The sequence below is a fragment of the Clavelina lepadiformis genome, chromosome 5, assembly GCF_947623445.1.
Source record: "Clavelina lepadiformis chromosome 5, kaClaLepa1.1, whole genome shotgun sequence".
Lineage (NCBI taxonomy): Eukaryota > Metazoa > Chordata > Ascidiacea > Aplousobranchia > Clavelinidae > Clavelina > Clavelina lepadiformis.
This window is the reverse complement of record NC_135244.1, coordinates 689570-709439: the sequence shown is the minus strand read 5'-3', so window position 1 is coordinate 709439 and position 19870 is coordinate 689570. Positions and strand designations below refer to the sequence as shown.

Below are 19870 nucleotides of genomic sequence, written 5' to 3'. Positions count from 1 at the left end.
GAATTTTCGACAGTTGACTCCGCCAAGTTCTCCTGCGTTTTCCCATTTTTGTCATGTTGCTAAGCTACGCGTAGTTCGAAAGACTACGACCACGAAATTTCATTTTTCTATTAATTTATGTTTCTGTCATGATATAACTTTGCCAGATTTTCATTGTTTAGAAAACAAACTTTCGCTTTTGCCAAAGTCGGTAAAATCTTGAGACAACCCTTAAAATAAATGAAATCACAAATTCATCTCCAACCAGGGAAATACCCGTTTACAAAAGCCGCAATGAAATTTTTATCAATTGATTATTATCTGAAGTTCTAATTAGAATTCAATTTAAAAGACAAATTTCTTTTGTAAATTTATGTTCACAAATGTTATGTTAGGGTTACCATATTTTAATCACCCAAATGTTAGGAGGACACGTAATGCCACCAAACGCTTACTCAGTGTCTACTGGCGTATTTAAAATTGGGTTGAGGACAGGGAGACAAATGTTTGTTAACACAATACCTGAACCACCAGCATTGCTATAAGCTCATCGAAAAGGTGCAGAGTGCAATTTTTTTGATTTTTTACGCTTCAAAAGGAATTTTGATTAAATATTTAAACAAAAATAGCGGCAATTTATGGTTTACAATTTTGAAACGCTGTTTATCTGCTTATTATATGATTTATAGATGACAGCTGATAAGGGGTCGCAAACAAGAAAATTCGATAAATGAAAAGTAACGAAGACTTCAAAACAACTACACGGTGCCACAAAAACAATTGGTTCATGAGAGAGGCCGCGGCCTTCCCTTAATTCGCTGGTGCACTTGTGGCATTAATTGTCTGAAATGCATGACATGGGTTCACTTCCCATGCATGTTAAATAACATTGACATTGTAATTAAAAAGAAACTTAGTGCTTGTTCTTTGTCGGCTGAAATTTTAAATGCAGATTGATGGTATAAGTGTTGATAAAATTTAGAAAATCTCTGCAATAATACAAGAAACGTCTGATTAAATTTAAGAACTAATTAAATTCCAATGGACCACGGTAGCCAAGCCAACCTTTTATTCTTCACTACAAGAAAACTGGGAGTCACTACAAGACTACACCATTACTAAACTACAACCACTACGAGAAAACCAGGAACAGCTCGTATGCAGATAAACAACAGTTTCCTGATTTCTGAAAATAAGGTTAAATTGCGAAGGTTGTAATTACTAACATGGCAAAATCTTCTATAACTGCAGTGGTAATTGAAAAAACGAAGGACATTTGGGGTCTAGTATACAAGTGCACAACCACAGGATGCCTTTGTATGCTAGACCCCAGCTACTCAAATAGTGACGTCATCTGGTTGTGCACTTGTATATTAGACCTGACATTTGTTCTGCTCTATCTTTCAAAACTAATGTATCAAGCAAACATCGTACTCTTTGAACTATTGTAACAAAGCGTTTGTGACAACGCAACGTTTCTGATCATGCAACATGCTGGATGCCACTAAACTCATTGTCTTGGTGCCAACAGAGGTTTAAACTTTCAGAATGCTTTCCAAGTTCCATATATTTACAGCAATACATCTAAAATACACAACGAGCATTTACATTTATTAGTGCTGCCAATTTAAATTAAAACGACAAATATGAAAATGTTATTTTAAAAAAAAAGGACATTTTGGGATTTTAACGCGTCCTCAGAGGACAGTTCAATTGTCATATAAAATAGAACAAATCCTCCAAAATGAGGACGTATGGCAACCCTACGTTACGTCATGTTATTATCAAACAGAAGCAAGCGTCGTTCGTGCCTTGCTCAAGGGCCCTACAGTAGCATTGCTGTTGGAAGTTGAACCCGAGGCACATTATTGCAAGTATAGCACTCTAACCATTCTATGTCACCGAGGATGAAGAATTTGGGTCTTGGATGGTCTGTGGTTGTGCACTTCTGCACTAGGCCCAAGAACTCGTTATCATGGCTTTATTGCAAATAGAACCATGGAAAAGCGTATACATGAAATACACAGAATCTCTGCAAGCCATGGCCATGGCCAACTGCAGCAGAGAAGAACCGAAATGATGACGCAATGAGATATTTTAGACTCAAGTATTTTTAGAATAATTTGTTTTCTATGACTGATATTATTCATTTTACATTTTTATTAACATTTCTGTGAAAAACAACTCACTTTGTTGGGTTGAGTTTAATCAGCATCATAATGAGTTATGACAAATGAGTTAATCATAATAATAATGAGTTATAATAATCATAATCATATAATAATATAATCAATAATAATAATCATAATAATAATAATAATAATCATAATCATAATGAGTTATCACAAAAACAAGTTACTATGTTGAGAAATAGAAGATTTACTGATGAGCTCTTCATCTTATTTTGAGCTTAATCAGCATCATAATGACACACTTGTGATGTTATAATATTAAATGCTTAAGTAAACAATCATAAAAAGTTATTTGTGAATGGCTGATATTGCTAGTATCACACTATAAGCTATATTTGTAGCATTTTCTGATTCAGGAATTGGCAGAAATTCTACAAAATAAACACTAAAGAAGACAAACATTCTCTGATTATTCCTTTACAAGTTCTTCGTCTTTAATCAGAAGAGAAAGCGAAAGAAGTTTGCATGAACGTAAGAAGTTAAGATAAATGCATACTCAAGATGCATGAATGTGCCAGCTGTAACATATTTATATCATTGATTAAAACACCTGCAATTATGTGCTATTCGCTTTGTTATAAATAAAGTCGAGCACTGTAACCAGACATCTACCGAGCTTACAACATATAGTTATTATTTGTCGCATTTTAGTTTTGAAATCCATGATTTAAAAGCTGGCAAACCTATTAAAATAGATCCTTTGAATTTTAGTATTGTTTGTTGCAAGTATTAAACTTTCAAAGTTATATTTATGACAGTGAAGTTCATAATGTTAAGTTTTAACAACAATTTCAACCCATCCAAGCAAACTTAGTGATTTTAGGTTGGTCCAAGCAAACCTGTACACTTTGGAGGCTCCACTTCATTATTTTGTTATTTGGTTGATTTTGTGATTTTTCAATCGGAGAAATCATAATTGTCCATCATTGCTGACCATTCTTAGACAATTCACAGTATATTGATCAAAACATTCCCCATTAATATGAATGGTTAGAGCGCTGAACTTGCAATAATGTGGCCCACGTTCGACCTCCAATGATTGTAATGTCCTTGGGCAAGGCATTAATGGCACTTACTGTTGTTCAGTGAACCTCATGAACCATTTAACCTTTGGACAATACCAACAAATAAAAAATATGTGACAATCATAACTTGCACAAAAGTTTCCTCAGTCCAAGGATAAAGATTACGACACTACATCATTTGCAATTTAAGGTGAAATATATTACTGTTAGTATGCTCTTTGTAGCAAAATATAAATTGCTTACGTATGTTTGTAATTTTGTTCAGGTGCTTATAAAATGTAAAAACCAAATTTGGTTAAATATTTGCCACTGATTTGTGCTAAAAAGGGATAAATTTAAACCCGTAAAAAGCTGATAAACAGGTCAAGAAAACTAGTGAAATGGTAAGTTATTTTAAACCTAAGTAACATATTACTAAACCTTCAGCACAATGACTTACAACTAATTATAAAATGAAGCATGTTCACAAATTTTGTGCGTGGTAGTAATTAGTAAATGTTAAAGTGAGACAGGCAGATAAACAAATAAATACGATGCAAGTTTGAGTGATAATAATTTACCGATCTCACATATATAAAGGACTTTGGGTCACACAGCTTTAAACTAGGCTTTGTGGTCGACAAACTTTTTCAGTTTATTGAGATATAATGATATGAATAACTAATGCCCAATAAATAGCTTTGATTAAAGTACACAACCCTAGTAGCGGATTGTATGGTACCACGCATAACACTGTCAGAGTTACTGTTGCAATTTGGTTTAAACTATAACATTGTTACATCACTAACATTGGTGATGCATTTTTATGTAAAACATTCAATTTATCAAAAGTTAACTGTCAATTTGTATCGTCAATATTTTTGACCATACAAATGGTATTGTGTAGTCAATAAAAGGTACCTGGTACAAGGCACCAAAGGTATGATATAACCCAACATGTTTATTGTATTGTCAGTGTTCCCAAAGTTAAAGGGGGAACCCACTGAGAAATTTTTATTTTCTTACTATAGTTTAGCAATTTTTATTGTTTGAGTTAGGCAACAGTTTTTTCTGTTGCTTATTTGTGATATAAGGTTCTATTATTTGACTATTTTGCGGGATACAAATATTTCAAAACAAAACACCAGCTATTATTACAGATAAGAAATCACAAAATTCCCCCTAAGGCAAATAAGGTGCCAGCCACCGTTGTTGTTCTAGTTAATGATTGATATTTTGTGTAAACGTTTCCTCAAACACTGGATTGATAAGACAATGAAAGCTGGTAAAAGACAAACGACCACTGGTTAATTATGATCTTGTGTAATAATTTACCAACATTATGAGAGCTTATAAATCGAATTCGGTTCCATATTTGGAAAGGAATTGTGTTCATGAAAAGTTTGAGCTTTGCTACGCCCAGTTGTAACGTTGTTCCTCAGTTGAAAGATGAATTTACAAAATGTTCTAAATTTTATAAATGAAGATGTTTTATTAAAAATAATGGATTTAATTTCAGTGGAAATTCGGTAACTCAACATTGCTTGATGTTAAGTTCTGAATAACTGGAAATAAGTTTGTTGATCGTAAAGAATCGCTTATAATAAAATTGCATGTTAACAACAATATCTCAAACTCATTGAGATAGATATATAGTTATTATATATATAGTATAGTATAGGTAGTTATAGTTATGTATATAGTTTAGTTATAAATTAAAAATGTTTTGTTGAAATTTAACTCAACTTTGCTTGATGCTAAATTTTAATTAATTGGAATTAAGTAGGATTTGAACAGGTTTTCTCGACAAACCTGTCAATAAGGTGAAATCAAACCCACGCAGATTTACTGATTTTTAAATAGACTGGGTCACTACCAGTATCGCCCAGTCTGAAACTTGTCGCCACTTTTGCTAATCACGCATAACTTTCAAAGTAATTTAACCGGTTCCTGTAACTTTCAGTCATCAAGTGGTTATATTTCATTCAAATTATACCTTAATAGGTCAATATGTTTATGTTGGTGGTATCTAGCAATCTTTAACTGATATCTTTGTTTCTACAGAGCAAACTATTTAAGATATAAAATAAAGCTCTGAAAAGTGTCATGGCAGAGCAAAGCACAAGCTCAAATTTAAATATTACTGATGCTGTTTTGAACCAATCACCAGTTATAAAAGGTAGGTTATATAAAAAGTAGTATATAGTTTATATATAAAGTATATACTCTTATATCGGTATATGTTTGGTTGGTTTATATTTTTGCTGGGAACACAACAATAAATGTCAAGTGATCTATTTCCAGATGCTCAGATTGTCAACATCAACTACATGCAACCACCCAGCACAAGCTCATCTGATGAAGATGGTGAGTAATCACTTCTCATTAAACTGAAATTTAAATATCATAGAATAATAATAAATATTTCAAACATCTTATTGTTACGTGGAAATGAAATTAAATGCAAGTTGTGTTTTAATTTAACGCCTGATGTCATGATGATGTCATGGTGTGTGGGGACAAGTTGCTCTGCTTGCAATGCAGAAGCAGTTTGTCCATCAGGTGGTAATTGATGCATATTGGTCATAGCAAGCATTGGGTGGTGATTACTTTGAACGTAGAATGTGAAACCCGATACCATATGTTTCGTTAGATGTCAGTGTTAGGCTGCATTGTATCTTTTCCTTGCACTGATAACCGTTGGTCTCCTTGAGTTACCAATCTATGTTAATAAGATCTGTATCATTGTGTTTCTCCATTTACTTCACCAACCCTGGTTGTACAATAAATTTAATGTACTTTGTGCCTTTGTAGCGATGAAAATTTGCGCTTTAACAACTGAAAATACTTGTGTTAAATATTTAAGGAAAATGTAATATCTGCCCGTCGTTAGCAACGGCTGGGCCGCTCAGCGGATCGTACGGAACCTAAGTTACCACGATTGAATAACGCGTTCCCAATTTTAACTGTTTCCTTTGCTGTAACAAGTCGATTGAAAAAAGGATGATGTATTTTCCACGATCAAAGGAATGAAAAACAAAGAACGGTTTTTAAATACTGGCTTCTCCAGCCGTAACAAAAGGCAACTGAACTCAGGTCCACTTCGGAAACAAAACTGAGCAATCACATTTGCGTCATTAATTAGCGGAGGGTTAAGTTTAAAAAAGTTAGCCGTTAAAACAATTTTAAAAACGGAAAACACATGCATAGTGCACATGACAACGGGGTGGATAGAATTTCACACAAAGCAGTTGTTTCTCCTTTTTTCAAGTTCACCAATAAGCCTTACTCTATTTATTGGAGTATATCCCGCACTGGTGTATAACCCACACCCATTGTTCAGTTAATAAAATTCTATGTGGTGTATAGCCGTCATGCGCTTCTGTGTGTTGCATTATCCTCTATTCTCTTTATGTCTCGTTTCTTATTCCTCTTTGCATCAGGACAACTAACAATTGTTTAACGTAACGTGTAGACTGTGGTTGAAGCAGATGATTACGCTGCTCACTGGCCGTTACTTATTATCACGCTCTCGGTTACACATGAACCATCATGCTCTGGCTGTAATGTTGCGTGAACGATTAAACTTTGGTCACGAATTTAACGCATGATTAGTAAAACAAGAAGGTTGCTGTTGATATCTATTTGCTGGCAGCGATGACAATAAGAGATAATAATGATGACAATAACTATTCACACAAACGATTAACCTTATAAAGACTGTATCATATATCTGCTCACTGCATATCTAATACCTGCTCACTCCCACACCACAAAATCGAAGAAAACAAAGCGAAGTGCATCTGCAGCATTTATCTCAAAGTTTTGTCAGTTATCTCAATAGAGCCTGAGTTATGAAGTTATGTCTTTATTTTATTTGCTTGTTTTTATTTTATTTGCTGGCAGCGATGACAATAAGAGATAATAATGACTAATAACTAATAATGACTAATAATAACTAGGGCAACCAGTTTTTTGACCTTAAAAGTTTAAATTTTTACCTTGAAATTTGCAAATTTTGATCTTATTTTCACCTAAAAAGTTTAAATTTTGGTTTTGACTTGAACTCAGAGTTATATTTGTGCACCACAGCATTCACTTTCGAAGTGTATGGTGATTTAATTTTAGGCATTATCTAATTCTAAAATATCTGAAAAAACAAAACTATTGTGGCATCTAAAATATTTGCACAATATGTCAACACAAACCTATCCAGTCGCTTGTTTCAGTCTAATCAGTGCAACAATCAGCAACAATCAGCGCAATACCGCATCAACATTTCAATCGAATTTTGCTTTGGTGTGTGAGTGTGGCGATTGTGACATAATAGACGAAAGAAATTGTCGGCAACTTAGATCTACCAATGCCACCTAGAGAAGTAACAACTTACGTATTGTAAAGCTCAAACTGCTATGATTGTTCTTGCATTTTAAAATCAAAAATCTTGCATGTTGCTGAAAACTGAAACGCTATACTGATAGTCTCTACACTATCTACAGCAACTTTCTAATCTAAAGCTGCATTTAAAATTGACAAAACGCTTTTCTACTTTTGAATTTTTTTCGTTTCTGCGTATTAAGATTGACAACTTGCAGTTTCAAATGCAATGCCGTCACATCGTGACGTCACCAAACGTGCTGAAAGGCCTTCCCTCTCTTTGTGGCTTTGGTTCTAAGTATAATTTGGGGCACTGGAATTGTTTGCGGTACAAGAAAAGATAAAAACAGAAGAATAATATTACAAAATGGTTACAAAAATAAAAGTTTAATAGATTTTGACCTAAAAGAAACAATTTGACCGTATTTTGACCTAACGTAACATTTGACTTTATCTGACCTAATAACTTCTATACTACACGTCGTACAAAGCTGATTGACCATATTGACTTTTGGTTGCCCTAATAATAACTATTCACACAAAAGATTAACCTGATATAGACTGTATCATATATCTGCTCACTGCATATCTAATACCTGCTCACTCCCACACGACAAAATCGAAGAAAACAAAGCGAAGTGCATCTGCAGCATTTATCTCAAAGTTTTGTGGATTATCTCAGTAGAGCCTGGGTTATCAAGTTATGTTTTATTTTTTTTGCTTGTTTTTATTTTATTTGCTGGTGACGCAACAGGATATGACAGACGTCGACGACAAGTCTTGTGCCAAAATAAAAACCTAGTTTAGTTAGTGTCAGTATATAATCTGTACCCACCTTTTTATGGACACGTTTTTCAAAACAAAATGTGGCTATAGCCCAAAACATTTGATGAAATAAATGTGCGTGATGTTGCAAATGTTATTTTGGGTTTGTATGACAAGGCCATATTTTTCGTATTTAATCTACTTTGAAGCTACTACATGTTGCCTGAAAGAAACCTAATGTTTGTTATCACCTACAATTTGATCTTTACCATCTTGTTGTCATGCATCATAATTTCCTTTATGATGTAATAATATTCTCCAAGTTTTAGGTATAAATTATGTTTTTTCTGAATATATTTGAAAATTCTTCCAGCAGTATAATTAAGTAACATTTCTGTTTCATTTTAAATCAACTTATTTCAACACTTGCCTCACACTTTCACCTCAAAATGTGCCGTAATTTTAATCAGTCTTGTTTATATTTTGCAGAGTGGAATTCCATGATAAAATTGATGAAGTTGTGCATCAGTTACCTTGAGAAAGAAGGAAAGTTACGTCTTCAAGGTGTCAGTGCTAAAGAAGAAATTCCAGTCGTCCACCCAATAATTCACGAAATCAATTACTATGACAAAGATACAGTTCCTGTTGATGAAAGATACGATCCAAAAGGTCCGAACGAACTGTTCAAAAATAAGATCATAAAAGAAGTGTGTTTCCAAGATCTGTTGGATCAAAGAGGCAAATTCATCAGCATTGTTGCCAGCGCTGGTTCTGGAAAGACCGTCTTCAGCCTGAGGCTGGCAAAAGCTTTTTCCCTGCTTCAGCGTCTCTGTATCCACCTGAAATTGATGGATGCCAATTATGAACAACCATTGACTCTTAGACAGTTATTGCTTGAAAACATGTTTCCAGGACATAGTGAGGAGTTTTACACAGCTTGCTTCTCCTGGATGCAGAAGAACACCGACAAGATTGTGCTGATCCTGGATGGATTGGATCAAGCACAATATTCCTTGGAGGAAATTTCACCAAAAATAAATTACAATGCCTGTGTCCCTGTCAAAGACCTGGTTTTTAACTTGTGTAGAAAACATTTCTTCCACAACAGTCTCCTCATCATCACATCCAGGCCACATGCAGTGCTCTACCTCCCTGAACTAGCAAGACCCCAGGTCACTTATGCTCTGGGTGACCTCAGTCTTGAAGACACAAAGAAGCTGTTCTTCGCCTTTGCTGATGAAGAACTCTGGAGGAGGATAAATACAACTTCAAGTCAAATGCTGTCAATGTGTAGAAATCCCCTGATGCTCCAGATGATCATTTCAAGCAACATCCATCCATCAGAGGACATTGGTAATGCTTCCACCCCTACAAGGCTGTTTGCAACAGTGATGAAGAACCTGACTCAAAGTGGACATATCCATAACACAGAAGGCTTGGATGAGCTGGTTAAGAGGTTGAGAGTTCTCGCATTTGATGCAACTAAGGAAGGAAAAGTTGTGCTAACTGCTAAGCAGCTAAGAAATGCCCAAGTTAACCCAGCTACCATCCACGATATCGTGGTTCAACTCCACACTCATGGACTTAGTGTCAACAGCTGTCTTTTTGAAGGCAACACCAAGTTCTTCTTCTGTCATCAGACCTTTCAGGAACATCTCACAGCATCCTATGTTGTTTACGGAATGCCAGTGGAGGAATTTCAGGTTTTTGTAGAAACATCACTGTTTCAAGAACATTGGACAGTGGTTAGAAGATTCGTCTGTGGCCTTTTGTTTGATTTGGAGTCGAAAGCTGTTTCAGGTAATTATGAGTTATATTTTACCACGATACACAACAACTGAAAGCAGTGATTAAGTACTGGTGTTGTACTTTATGTATATTGTTACTGTGTATTTTTTATATTCTTGTATACTTGTGCTTGTATGTTTGCTCATTTGCTTCTGATTGTTTTGTTATTTAATTTAACTTCATTTAACTTTGAGCTACTGTAGTTCCTACCACGTCATTACAACTGCAAAAGTATCATCATAGTTGTGTTTTGTTTTTATATTTTCTAATTTTATTTTTACTGTCTCGTCACTCATGTATTTTCGTTTTAGATGAAACTTGTGCAATAATATTTTGCAATAATTTGTCAATTATAGTTTTGTTGACTTCAATATGTCACGTTTTATGCTTTCTATGATTTAGTACCATGCATGGGAATTTTGTGCGAAATTCTTATTTCACATAGAACAACAAAAACATAAACATATGATAAAGTCTATACAAGTTACGTTTAGTAAGTTGTGTTTTATTATTACATTTGTGTGGACAGTTTCCTTCCATTTTTGTTATTGTTTAACTCGCCATGTCCATGAACTAAAGCAGTGTTTCCAACCGGGCTGCCATGAAAGTGGTCAGGGGCATCGTGAGATTTTTGAACAATACATAAGAAATGCGTTGAATCTTTTAATCACGAATAATATTGTTTTGAAAGCTTCAAAGTAGACCATTTCCATATTACCAGAAACCGGTTTTACAATAGCTGCGTATACTGTATTCCGTATTTACTCGATTCTAACCCACCCTTGTTTGTAAGCCGCGCAACATAAGTGGTATCTGTGATTGTTTTGAATTTCTCCTCTCCCACTCCCGATAAAAACGAAACAAAAGTTGCCTCGCCAACAGAGCAGCATCCTATCACGCACTGATCACGCGTTTACTGCATGCAACTCCAATAAACGTAGTTTAACGACGTCTGGCACGCAACCAGAAGAAAATGTAAGCCGCCATCTATTGTAAACCGCACAAGTGATGATAAAAGATACTTTGTTCCGCGGCTTACAATCGAGTAAATACGATAAAATAGCGCATGTATTATTCCCCTCTATCTTATACTTCTCACTCTTTTCAACTTTGTCGCATTATTAAGTGTGTGCTGTGTTATGAGAAATGTGCAATTTATGCGATGTTGTGCTGGTAATTCACTGTCGTTTTGGCATTTTGTCCATTATTTTATGGATACTTAACTTTATCTCACACTCATAATATAATTTTTTAACAACCCACATTTTTCTGTACATGTTGGGCTCTGAACAGATTAGTTATTAAACTACAAGTTGATATTAATATCATTGTACGACTAAACTTTGAAAAGCTCTTTCTTTCCATACCATGTTGCATGTGGTGCCCATGGTTGTGGCTTTATTTTATTGCTATATCAGTTTCATTTAAAAATAACAGCAGTATGGCCGCCAATGATAGTTTACAACGAGTGTGTTTAAGTTGACTGATTTTATGATTTATTTTCAGGAGATCTTCAGATGAAAAAGCAAATCTTGAAGAAACATCTCATCCAGCAGCTGGCAATCATTTCAGAGAAGCTTAAGAAGCTAGACGTTAGAACGTTAGGCGTTAGGCAAGGTAAATAAATTAAAACAAGGTTTAAATGATTTGATTTCCGAGGTAAATAAAATTGGTTTTTAACGAGGTGAAAAAATGGCGATATTGTAAATAGTGATATCAGTTTTTTAATGTAATAGGGATGACCATAACAAAATATTTGTTTAAAATACAAACTTAAACCTTGTTGAATTATACAGTGACGGTAGCCAGTGTTTGCATTTGTGTATAAAGTGCAGACATCTTGTTACCAAGTATTCGTCGAGGATAGAGATGTACCGATGCCGGGTTTTTACCGATGTTGCTGATCCCGATGTATCGGCCCTTCTCAACATCGGCATCGGTCGATGTTTGTGACTTTTCACAAAAGTAACATTTAATGCGATGTAGTATTTTTCTTGCGCGCTGTGTCATGTAATATAAGATTTTGATGTTTTCAAAACCAAACAGCTAACTTGCCACTTTAGCGGTTGTAAACCCGTATTTATACGCACGCGCACAGCGTTTTATGACAAAGTTTTCGGAACGGAAACTGAAAATTCTTCTACGATCTCTCAAAATTCACATTTCTGCAACTAATACAGCAGAAAATTAGCGGTCGCCTAAGAAGCAAAACCGAATAAAAACTGTGCAACACGATCCGCTAATGACACGTGTTTAGAGTGACGGCTACTGTGAGCCTACAGTCTGTAATGTGTCATTTTGACGAAAATATTTGGCAAAAAACGCGTTGACGTTTTACGTTTATTCGCCCGATCTAAAATGTGGACATAAATTATGTCTAATCGGCCCAAATCTGTTGACGTGTTGTTGACAATCATGAGCGTCTAGGTACAGATAATTGAGATGTTTTTGGCTGACATTCAACTTCCGTTATTAACGTCGTTACATTCGTAGCCTGCTTTTATGTTAGGTTTTATTACGTTGTGAATACTGATGAAAGTTATTGCAACTACACCATTTGATATCAACATCTTTATACGAAAAGAATGAGATGAATGCTTATCAATGGTTTATCATTGACGCTTTGAAGTATCTCACTTGGTTGATTTGTCGACCATGTTTGAAAAAGATCGCTTTAATATAAACGATGCATCGGCGGAAATGCAATTAAATATGTCATTAAACAAAGCGTCTCAGCTGCTCGTGCTGGCAAAAAAGCTCTGCATTGTCATTTCGCTGAAGACTTTCAAGGAAAAAGGCGAATACAAATCGATGTATCGCGGTAATGGAAGTGACATGAACAGAACTACCTTACTAAAGCGATAACACTGCACAGCATAAAGATTTACAACTGTGGTAAATTACCACGTCTTCAAAAGCGAAGCAAGACAGACGAAATAAGAAATAAGACCGGTTGTGATAATTAGTTATTTAACACGTGTGTACAGGGCAGAGATGAAAATACTCGAGTCAACGTGATATATCGGCATCGGTACATCTCTAGCCGTCTTCATGTCTCCACATGTGTACATAGACATCTGATGTCAATACTTTAACACACACTTGGATATAATTTTAGCAAATGTGACAGCAAAGATATGTCACGTCATTTTTATGTAAAATATGTTTGTGACATCATAATGCGATGTATTGACTTTACTCTTTACCACCTATTACGTATATAGTTACCTGGTGACTTTTTCCATGTTTTAATAGAATTATACAATGCTTCTATAGATATGCAAGTTTATCATCAACCTTTACGTAACAATGGAAATTGTGATGTAACAATCATAATTTATAATTTCAATATTTCTTCATTGTTCAGTGTTTAGCCACGTGTGGTTGCAGATTTACGAGACTACATAGCAATGTAGTTTACATTTTTATTTGTTTTATTTCCCGCTGACCTCCAAACATATCTGTATCGTCCCACTTTTATGGATATATTATTGTTGCAATTCTACCCACATGATCGCTTTATAACTATTATATTTATTTAGATGATGAAGCACTCATATACAAACTATTGGACCTGTACGCCTGCGTTGGAGAAGGAAGAGATTCGTCCATCGCAACCAAAGCAGCAGAGCATTTTCCAACAACAATCCATTTACCGCGGCCGATGAATTCAAACCTGATTCCTTGGTTCTGCTTCGTCATGAAACACGTCACAAAGCAATTGGATGAGCTCAGTCTTTTCTTCTGTTACCTGGATGCGAATTCATTTCACGAGATCGCTTCGGTCATAAAAGAGATGAAACCAGGACAAGTAAGATATTATTGACATCAATTACTTATTGTTGTTTGTTTACATTCCGACTAATTGTTCCCGACCAATCAAAATATTAAATTACTGACTTGTCCCATGTAAGGTTGGCAAAAAGTCATAAGTGCGGTCATGTCTATGAGTCACTTAACCATGGGTTGCCATACCGTCCTTATTTATAAGATTTGTCCTTATTTTAAAGGTCCGTGTCTTAGAAATTATTTTTGTCCTTATTTCTAAGAAATGTCCTTGTTTTCACTTTCGTCCTTATTTTTAGGGCGGAGGTGGGCACTTTTGTCCTTATTTTGGGCATTTTGTCACCTTTACGATACCATTTTGTACCAAAGAGATACTAAAATTATGAACATGCAGATAGTGCCTTGTTTTTTTTTTAGGAACATTGGTTGCTTTCTCTTGTTGTACACTGTTTAAGGTGGTATTCCTCGTTCATTTTCTAGTCGTCCTTATTTTTGAGTTGAGACTGATGGCAACCCTGCTTATAACTAAGTCAATCTTTGAAGTAATTCTGATGTCACTGCATATATTCAAGCCTTTGCTATTATTACGTCATTGAGATGTTGGTGAAATGGAAAAAATCATGCGTTGTCATCTATTCTGACGTCATATTCACAACACAATCATTGTTTAACTTTTTTACATATCAAATTTTTATGGCGGTAGCTGGTTAGTTATTACAATTAATATTCGTAAAAACATCGCTTAAAATTGTAAACATCAAAATTTTTTTTCCAAACTCGATTTAAATCACGAATCTAACGTTGCTCTGTTTAATTACCCATTACGTCACTAGATTTTTCTTACGTCACAAAGAAGCACGAGTATTTAACAACTCGGAGATTTTGTCGAAGCCTGGTTGTCAAAATATCAACAATCGTATTTCCCTCCCTTTAAGTCAACAACCGGCCCCAGTCACACAATTGATGTTTTGATAATTTAGTAATCTGCAACCGGTGATATGCGCCACCTTGTGTTTATTTACCTTGTTTATTACTGTAGTGACAACCAATGTTCCCTCTAAGCTGCCCGCGTGCGCAAATGCGCACTGCTGACACGGTCTCCGCGCACAGAAAATCTGTGCTGCGCACAAGAAAAAAATCCAACCTGAATTGAAAATAAAATAAACGCACAATAATGGCCACAGTGCGCACGTGGCTCGTCTGATGTTGCTCACAGTGGTCCAAGGGACCGCTCAGGGAGTTAGTGTGTTTGCTCAGACTCGTGAAAAATTAGAGGGAACATTGGTGACAACTTATATTAATATACTGTAGTTAACTTGAATCATAGTTCAGGTATTATTTATGACGGTAATCAAATTTATGACGGTAACTGGCAGTTATTACAATTAATATTCGTAACTATTGGTTAAAATTGTGAACTTGAAAACTTTTACTTTCCAAACTCAATTTCCGATTTACTTTCTCATTTTAGTTATTTATTCCTCGATTTACTTTCCATCCAAACGCGATGTTCCTATTAAAATTACTGTTAAGTTATACCAAGATAAATTAATCCAAATTATGTTGAGTTCCTTGATACAAAGTGGCATATTGATTTCCTGCATACGTCCTACAACCTTGCTCGGTACCACAAATAAAAATTATTTTCTGTTTTTTTGTCTATAAACCACGCACATAGCATGTTATAATAAGATAGAATCTGTGCATCGACGTCATTAGCACTGAGTTGAACCGAGATAGACCAAGTTATAGTTGACGTCATCACAAATATTTCAACTCTAGATTGGAAGGATGGATATCTATGGCAACTATCTGCAACCATCAAACATCGATGACGTCATGTGGTTGTTGAGAGTCGTGAGAGATGAGCTGTCGATGTGGGAATGCTTCGATGGTGAGGATGGGAGGGGGCGAGTTGCTAATCAGGATGAAATCAACAAAATCCAATCAACGCTCAACAAGATTCAAACCGGCTTAAGAGTTCATATTGATATTGGCATCATGCTTCACTCACAGAAGTGAATCGGGATAAACGAGACTCCAAGAAGCGCTAAATGATGCGGAAAACACCAGATCGGAAATCCCTGCACCACACTACGCTCGCGATAACTATTGTGATGTCATTGTACAACCTAGCATTTGTTGTTTGTTTTATGTAATTTGTTAACTTTGGCAACGAGATCGTGCTTATTATGACGTAACAAGCAGATGTAGATAATTTGTTTATATTTATTCTAAGAAATTCAAAATTTTATCAAAACTATGGAATTAATTTTGGTCGTTGTTGATGATGTTTGTTGACGTTTGCATTTTATGATCGCGATTTCTTATGTAATTGTTGACGACGCGTTCTGTGCTTTACAACTTCTCTCTATGATTCCAGTTAAAATGTAAATACAATTTACTTTATTACGTCATAGAAACGCCTGTTGTACAGCATATTTATTGAGGCGAAAAACACAAAGAATTTACAAATCACTGTTCATTCACAAATAACGCATCAAGTGCGCATGTCAACAAAATACAACGATGTGTAGCAATGTAAAATACAACACGGTCCTTATACATACAAACGTTTATGCGGGTTCGCGTCGATGGACTTTTAACTATTTGGTCGTGGTAGGTCGTGTCCTGATTAAAGGTCCTGGCTCGTCTCGCGTAGAGGGAACGTTCAATCGCAGCAATTACGGTTTTTGTGCTAAAAATCTCCTCTTCAAAAATGATCGAGTTCCTGTGGCGCCAAATTTGTTGTTTAATTACTGTAACCAGTTAAATGCTCATGTCGAGCGCTTCACGATCAAGGTTTTCGGGGCGATGCATGTTTATTATTTCTGTTACGTCCATAAAGGAGATTGCAGTTCCCGTGGAAACGGTACCTACTCTGCATGCGTAGTGCCATATAGCGGCGATTTCTTTTACATTTAAATAAAACATGCGAAGGCGCATCGGGGCCGATCAAGCAGAACCAACATGCGGTGTCTGAAAAATGATGAAAGTTGAACGCATTTGACCTAAAGCTTGCCTGGTGCCTATTTCTCAATTTTAGCGCGTGTTTGTAAAATCGCGACGGCGCTGTCACGTGATGCATGTCATTGTTAATTCGAAGGTTTTAAACTTTTGATAATTGATGACCAATTTGGTCAATTCTGTTTGTTTGTTTTATTCGGTTGTTGTTTGTCCGATCATTAATTCCTGGCAGAATGGTCCGATCGACTTTATGTAGAGCAGGTCCTGATACAGCAAGATATTTAACATTTCGTAGCCCCCCGCCCCTTTTTTGCTCTTTGCAAGATGTTCATGTCGTCATACGCATTGGGGTTGGTTGATACAAATCGTTCGATTACTTCATTTATTTCGTCGGCGACGGATGTGGGGATCGGTCGAGTAAAAGCGTTGAAAGAGCAGATTGGATGAAGTTTGTTCCCAACTAAACTCTTTTCGCTTCTATCGTCGGGTTGAATTGTTTAAGAAGTTTCGCTTCATCTTTTAACTTTTTTACTGCGCAACGAGAATGATGTGTCGTCCGCATAAGCGATACATTTCACTTCTTGTCTGGGGGTAGTTCCAAGGCCCTGTACGTTCTTATTCTCGTTTATGGAAACGATCAACGACTCTACACTTAAAAGGAACAAGTAAAGGTTTAGAAGGTCAACTTGGCTAACGCCGGTTTTTAGCAAGAAGGTTTCTGAAGTGAAACCAGAAATCAAAATTTTGGACTTGACGTCAGAGTAGAGATTTTTTACCGCGTTCGTGAATCGCGTTGGGAAATTCATTTTTGCAAGTGTTTTAAAAATCAATTTGTGATTGATCGAGTCAAACTCTTTTCGGAAGTCCACGGCGAGTAATAGAGGTTCCTGCGTGGACATGAAGTTGTGTTCGTGGATGTCTCCATTTAGATTTATCGCCTCGTGAATACTTTTGCCCGGTTGCGCGTATTGGTGGACGTGGGTGATGAAACGTAGCTTTTTTTTCTTCTTTCTGTTCGTTAAAATCTTGGTGTAGATCTTGATGTCTACGTTTAACTGTGAAATGTGGCGCTAATTAGTGATTTTGCCACCGCATGTTTGTCCCTGTTTAAATCAAGTTTTAATGACGTCTAAAAATGCGCCACCGATAATACTCCAACAATTCTTATAGAATTCTATACTTAGCTCGTCCGGGTCAGGGGTTTTCCCTTTCCTTGTGGCCTTCACAGCGAGAAAGATCTCCTGGTCTGTTATGTCAACGTCTAAGGTTTCGACGTAAATATATTTTAGAGCGGACGAAAGCGAGTTTAAAAATGGTTCCTGTGTGGAGTTGGATGTTGACATTTCTGAAAATAATTTTAGGTAAAAAACGCGCGCTACGGCGAGTAACTGGGCGGTTTCACCCCGCGGTTCGTTGTTTGCGTCAATTAATTCTGCGATTGTTGTTAACTTCGGAGTATTTATAACTTGTTTGAAAAAATCCTTGTTCGGGAGATCACTATATCTTTCAAGACACGACCTTTTTTCGTTTCTGGTCGGTTTCGCATCTTTCTGGTGTTTTGACATGGCGTTTTTTTGTCAAAAGATTATTTAATTAGTCTTTATGGACAAAGCTGCCTTGTGCCAAGCGGCTTCAAATTTATATTGAATTGTTTTTCTGTTTCGCGGTTTTTTGCGTGATTAACTTGGAGTGTTTGATAACAAGGCGCTTCACACGTTCTTTTATTTCGTTCCACCATCCAGGTAAGCCAGGAGTCGGCAACCTACGGTCCGCGAGCCGGATCCGGCCCGCCATGCGAAATCGTCCGGCCCGAGACATATTAATTAGTTATCACAAGAATACGGCCCGCCGTGTCTTATTGAGTTTCAAACTGTAGTGTTAGCATTGTTTGAAAAAATTGTGGTATTGTTACGCCATAAGTACGTCGTACTAGTAACTAGTCTATTGTTACGCCATAAAACTGGTGAGAAGGCGGTAGACTAGTATCTCGTAATGACGTAATCAGTACGAGATTGTCTGTAGAGTACTCATTTATGCACCAATAACTCGACTAACTATTCTCTTTCGTTCCCTTTTCGCGGTCAGCTGGTTTCAGGCACAGCGGGGGCGCGGCGTAACAAGAAGAATTTCTAGAAATGTGTCACTTTTAGAAATACTTAATTTATACTCACGCTTTGCCGACATTCGTTCTCTACAAAATAAATTCAGGCTTATCAGTACTCCCTTTGATGTGGACGCCAATACCATTCCCGAAAAATTTCAAATGGACCTTATTGAAATGCAAGGCAGTGACGAATTGAAAGCAAAATTTCATACAAAGGGCATATCGCTGCTTGACTTTTACAAAAAGTACCTTCTTGAAAGTGGTCTTTATCCCAGCTTGACCAACAATGCAAAAGAAATGGCATCGATGTTTGGTAGCACGTACACATGTGAACAAATGTTTTCATCAATGAAATTCACGAAGAGCAAGCTAAGATCCCGAATTTCTGACGCCCATTTAGAAAATGTTCTGGTTCTTGCTTCATCTGACTTGTCACCAGATGTTGAAAAACTTTCACAAAGCAAGCAGCATCAAGTGTCACATTAATGTTGTGTTGTTGAAGTGTGAATACATAAATTTTGTTCTTTTTGTGATTGGTATGATTGAGATTGCAGCAATGTGGCGTAATATACTCAAGTGAGTGTGAATTATAGTATTAATGAAAATCCGGCCCGCCAAAGAGTTGTACGCTCGACATTTGGCCCGTGACTAGCAAAAGGTTGCCGACCCCTGACGTAAGCTTTTGGAAACACAGGGGTGCAAAGTACGCCAGAGCGGCCATTTTATTTCGAGCTCTTTTAAGAAGCCTTCGTCACCGTGGACACTTGCATTGTTTTTCCAGACACCGGGGCCTCTATTCCTGGTTTTTATCACCAAACTTTGGACTATCACGATTTTGTGATCTGATTGGGCTTTTTCTTTCACCCAAATTTGTTCTGTTCTAATCGAGGAGGACAAGTAAAGACGAC

General features: G+C 36.3%; 1 protein-coding gene and 1 long non-coding RNA gene across 4 annotated transcripts in view; one reads left to right on the top strand and one right to left on the bottom strand.

Moving 5' to 3' along the window:
- The window catches only part of LOC143458607 (uncharacterized), a 91581-nt gene extending 73453 nt beyond the window's left edge, over nt 1-18128 (bottom strand). The window contains exon 1 of the long non-coding RNA XR_013117681.1: nt 18118-18128. This is a non-coding gene — a long non-coding RNA (uncharacterized LOC143458607). The remainder of the gene's footprint in view (nt 1-18117) is intronic.
- Nucleotides 2424-16302, top strand: LOC143458599 (protein NLRC5-like). Of its 3 annotated transcripts, XM_076955392.1 has the most exons (8): nt 2425-2642; nt 3462-3579; nt 5240-5354; nt 5480-5542; nt 8807-10117; nt 11612-11722; nt 13648-13916; nt 15674-16302. In XM_076955392.1, exons 3-8 carry the CDS (start codon nt 5282-5284, stop codon nt 15911-15913), a joined length of 2067 nt encoding a protein of 688 aa, XP_076811507.1. In that variant the 5' UTR covers nt 2425-2642; nt 3462-3579; nt 5240-5281; the 3' UTR covers nt 15914-16302. The 3 variants fall into 3 exon arrangements, with proteins under 3 accessions (XP_076811509.1, XP_076811507.1, XP_076811506.1); XM_076955394.1 differs by lacking the exon at nt 3462-3579 and having other exon boundaries at nt 2424-2642; XM_076955391.1 differs by lacking the exon at nt 2425-2642 and having other exon boundaries at nt 3195-3579.
- Nucleotides 18129-19870: the final 1742 nt, after the last annotated feature.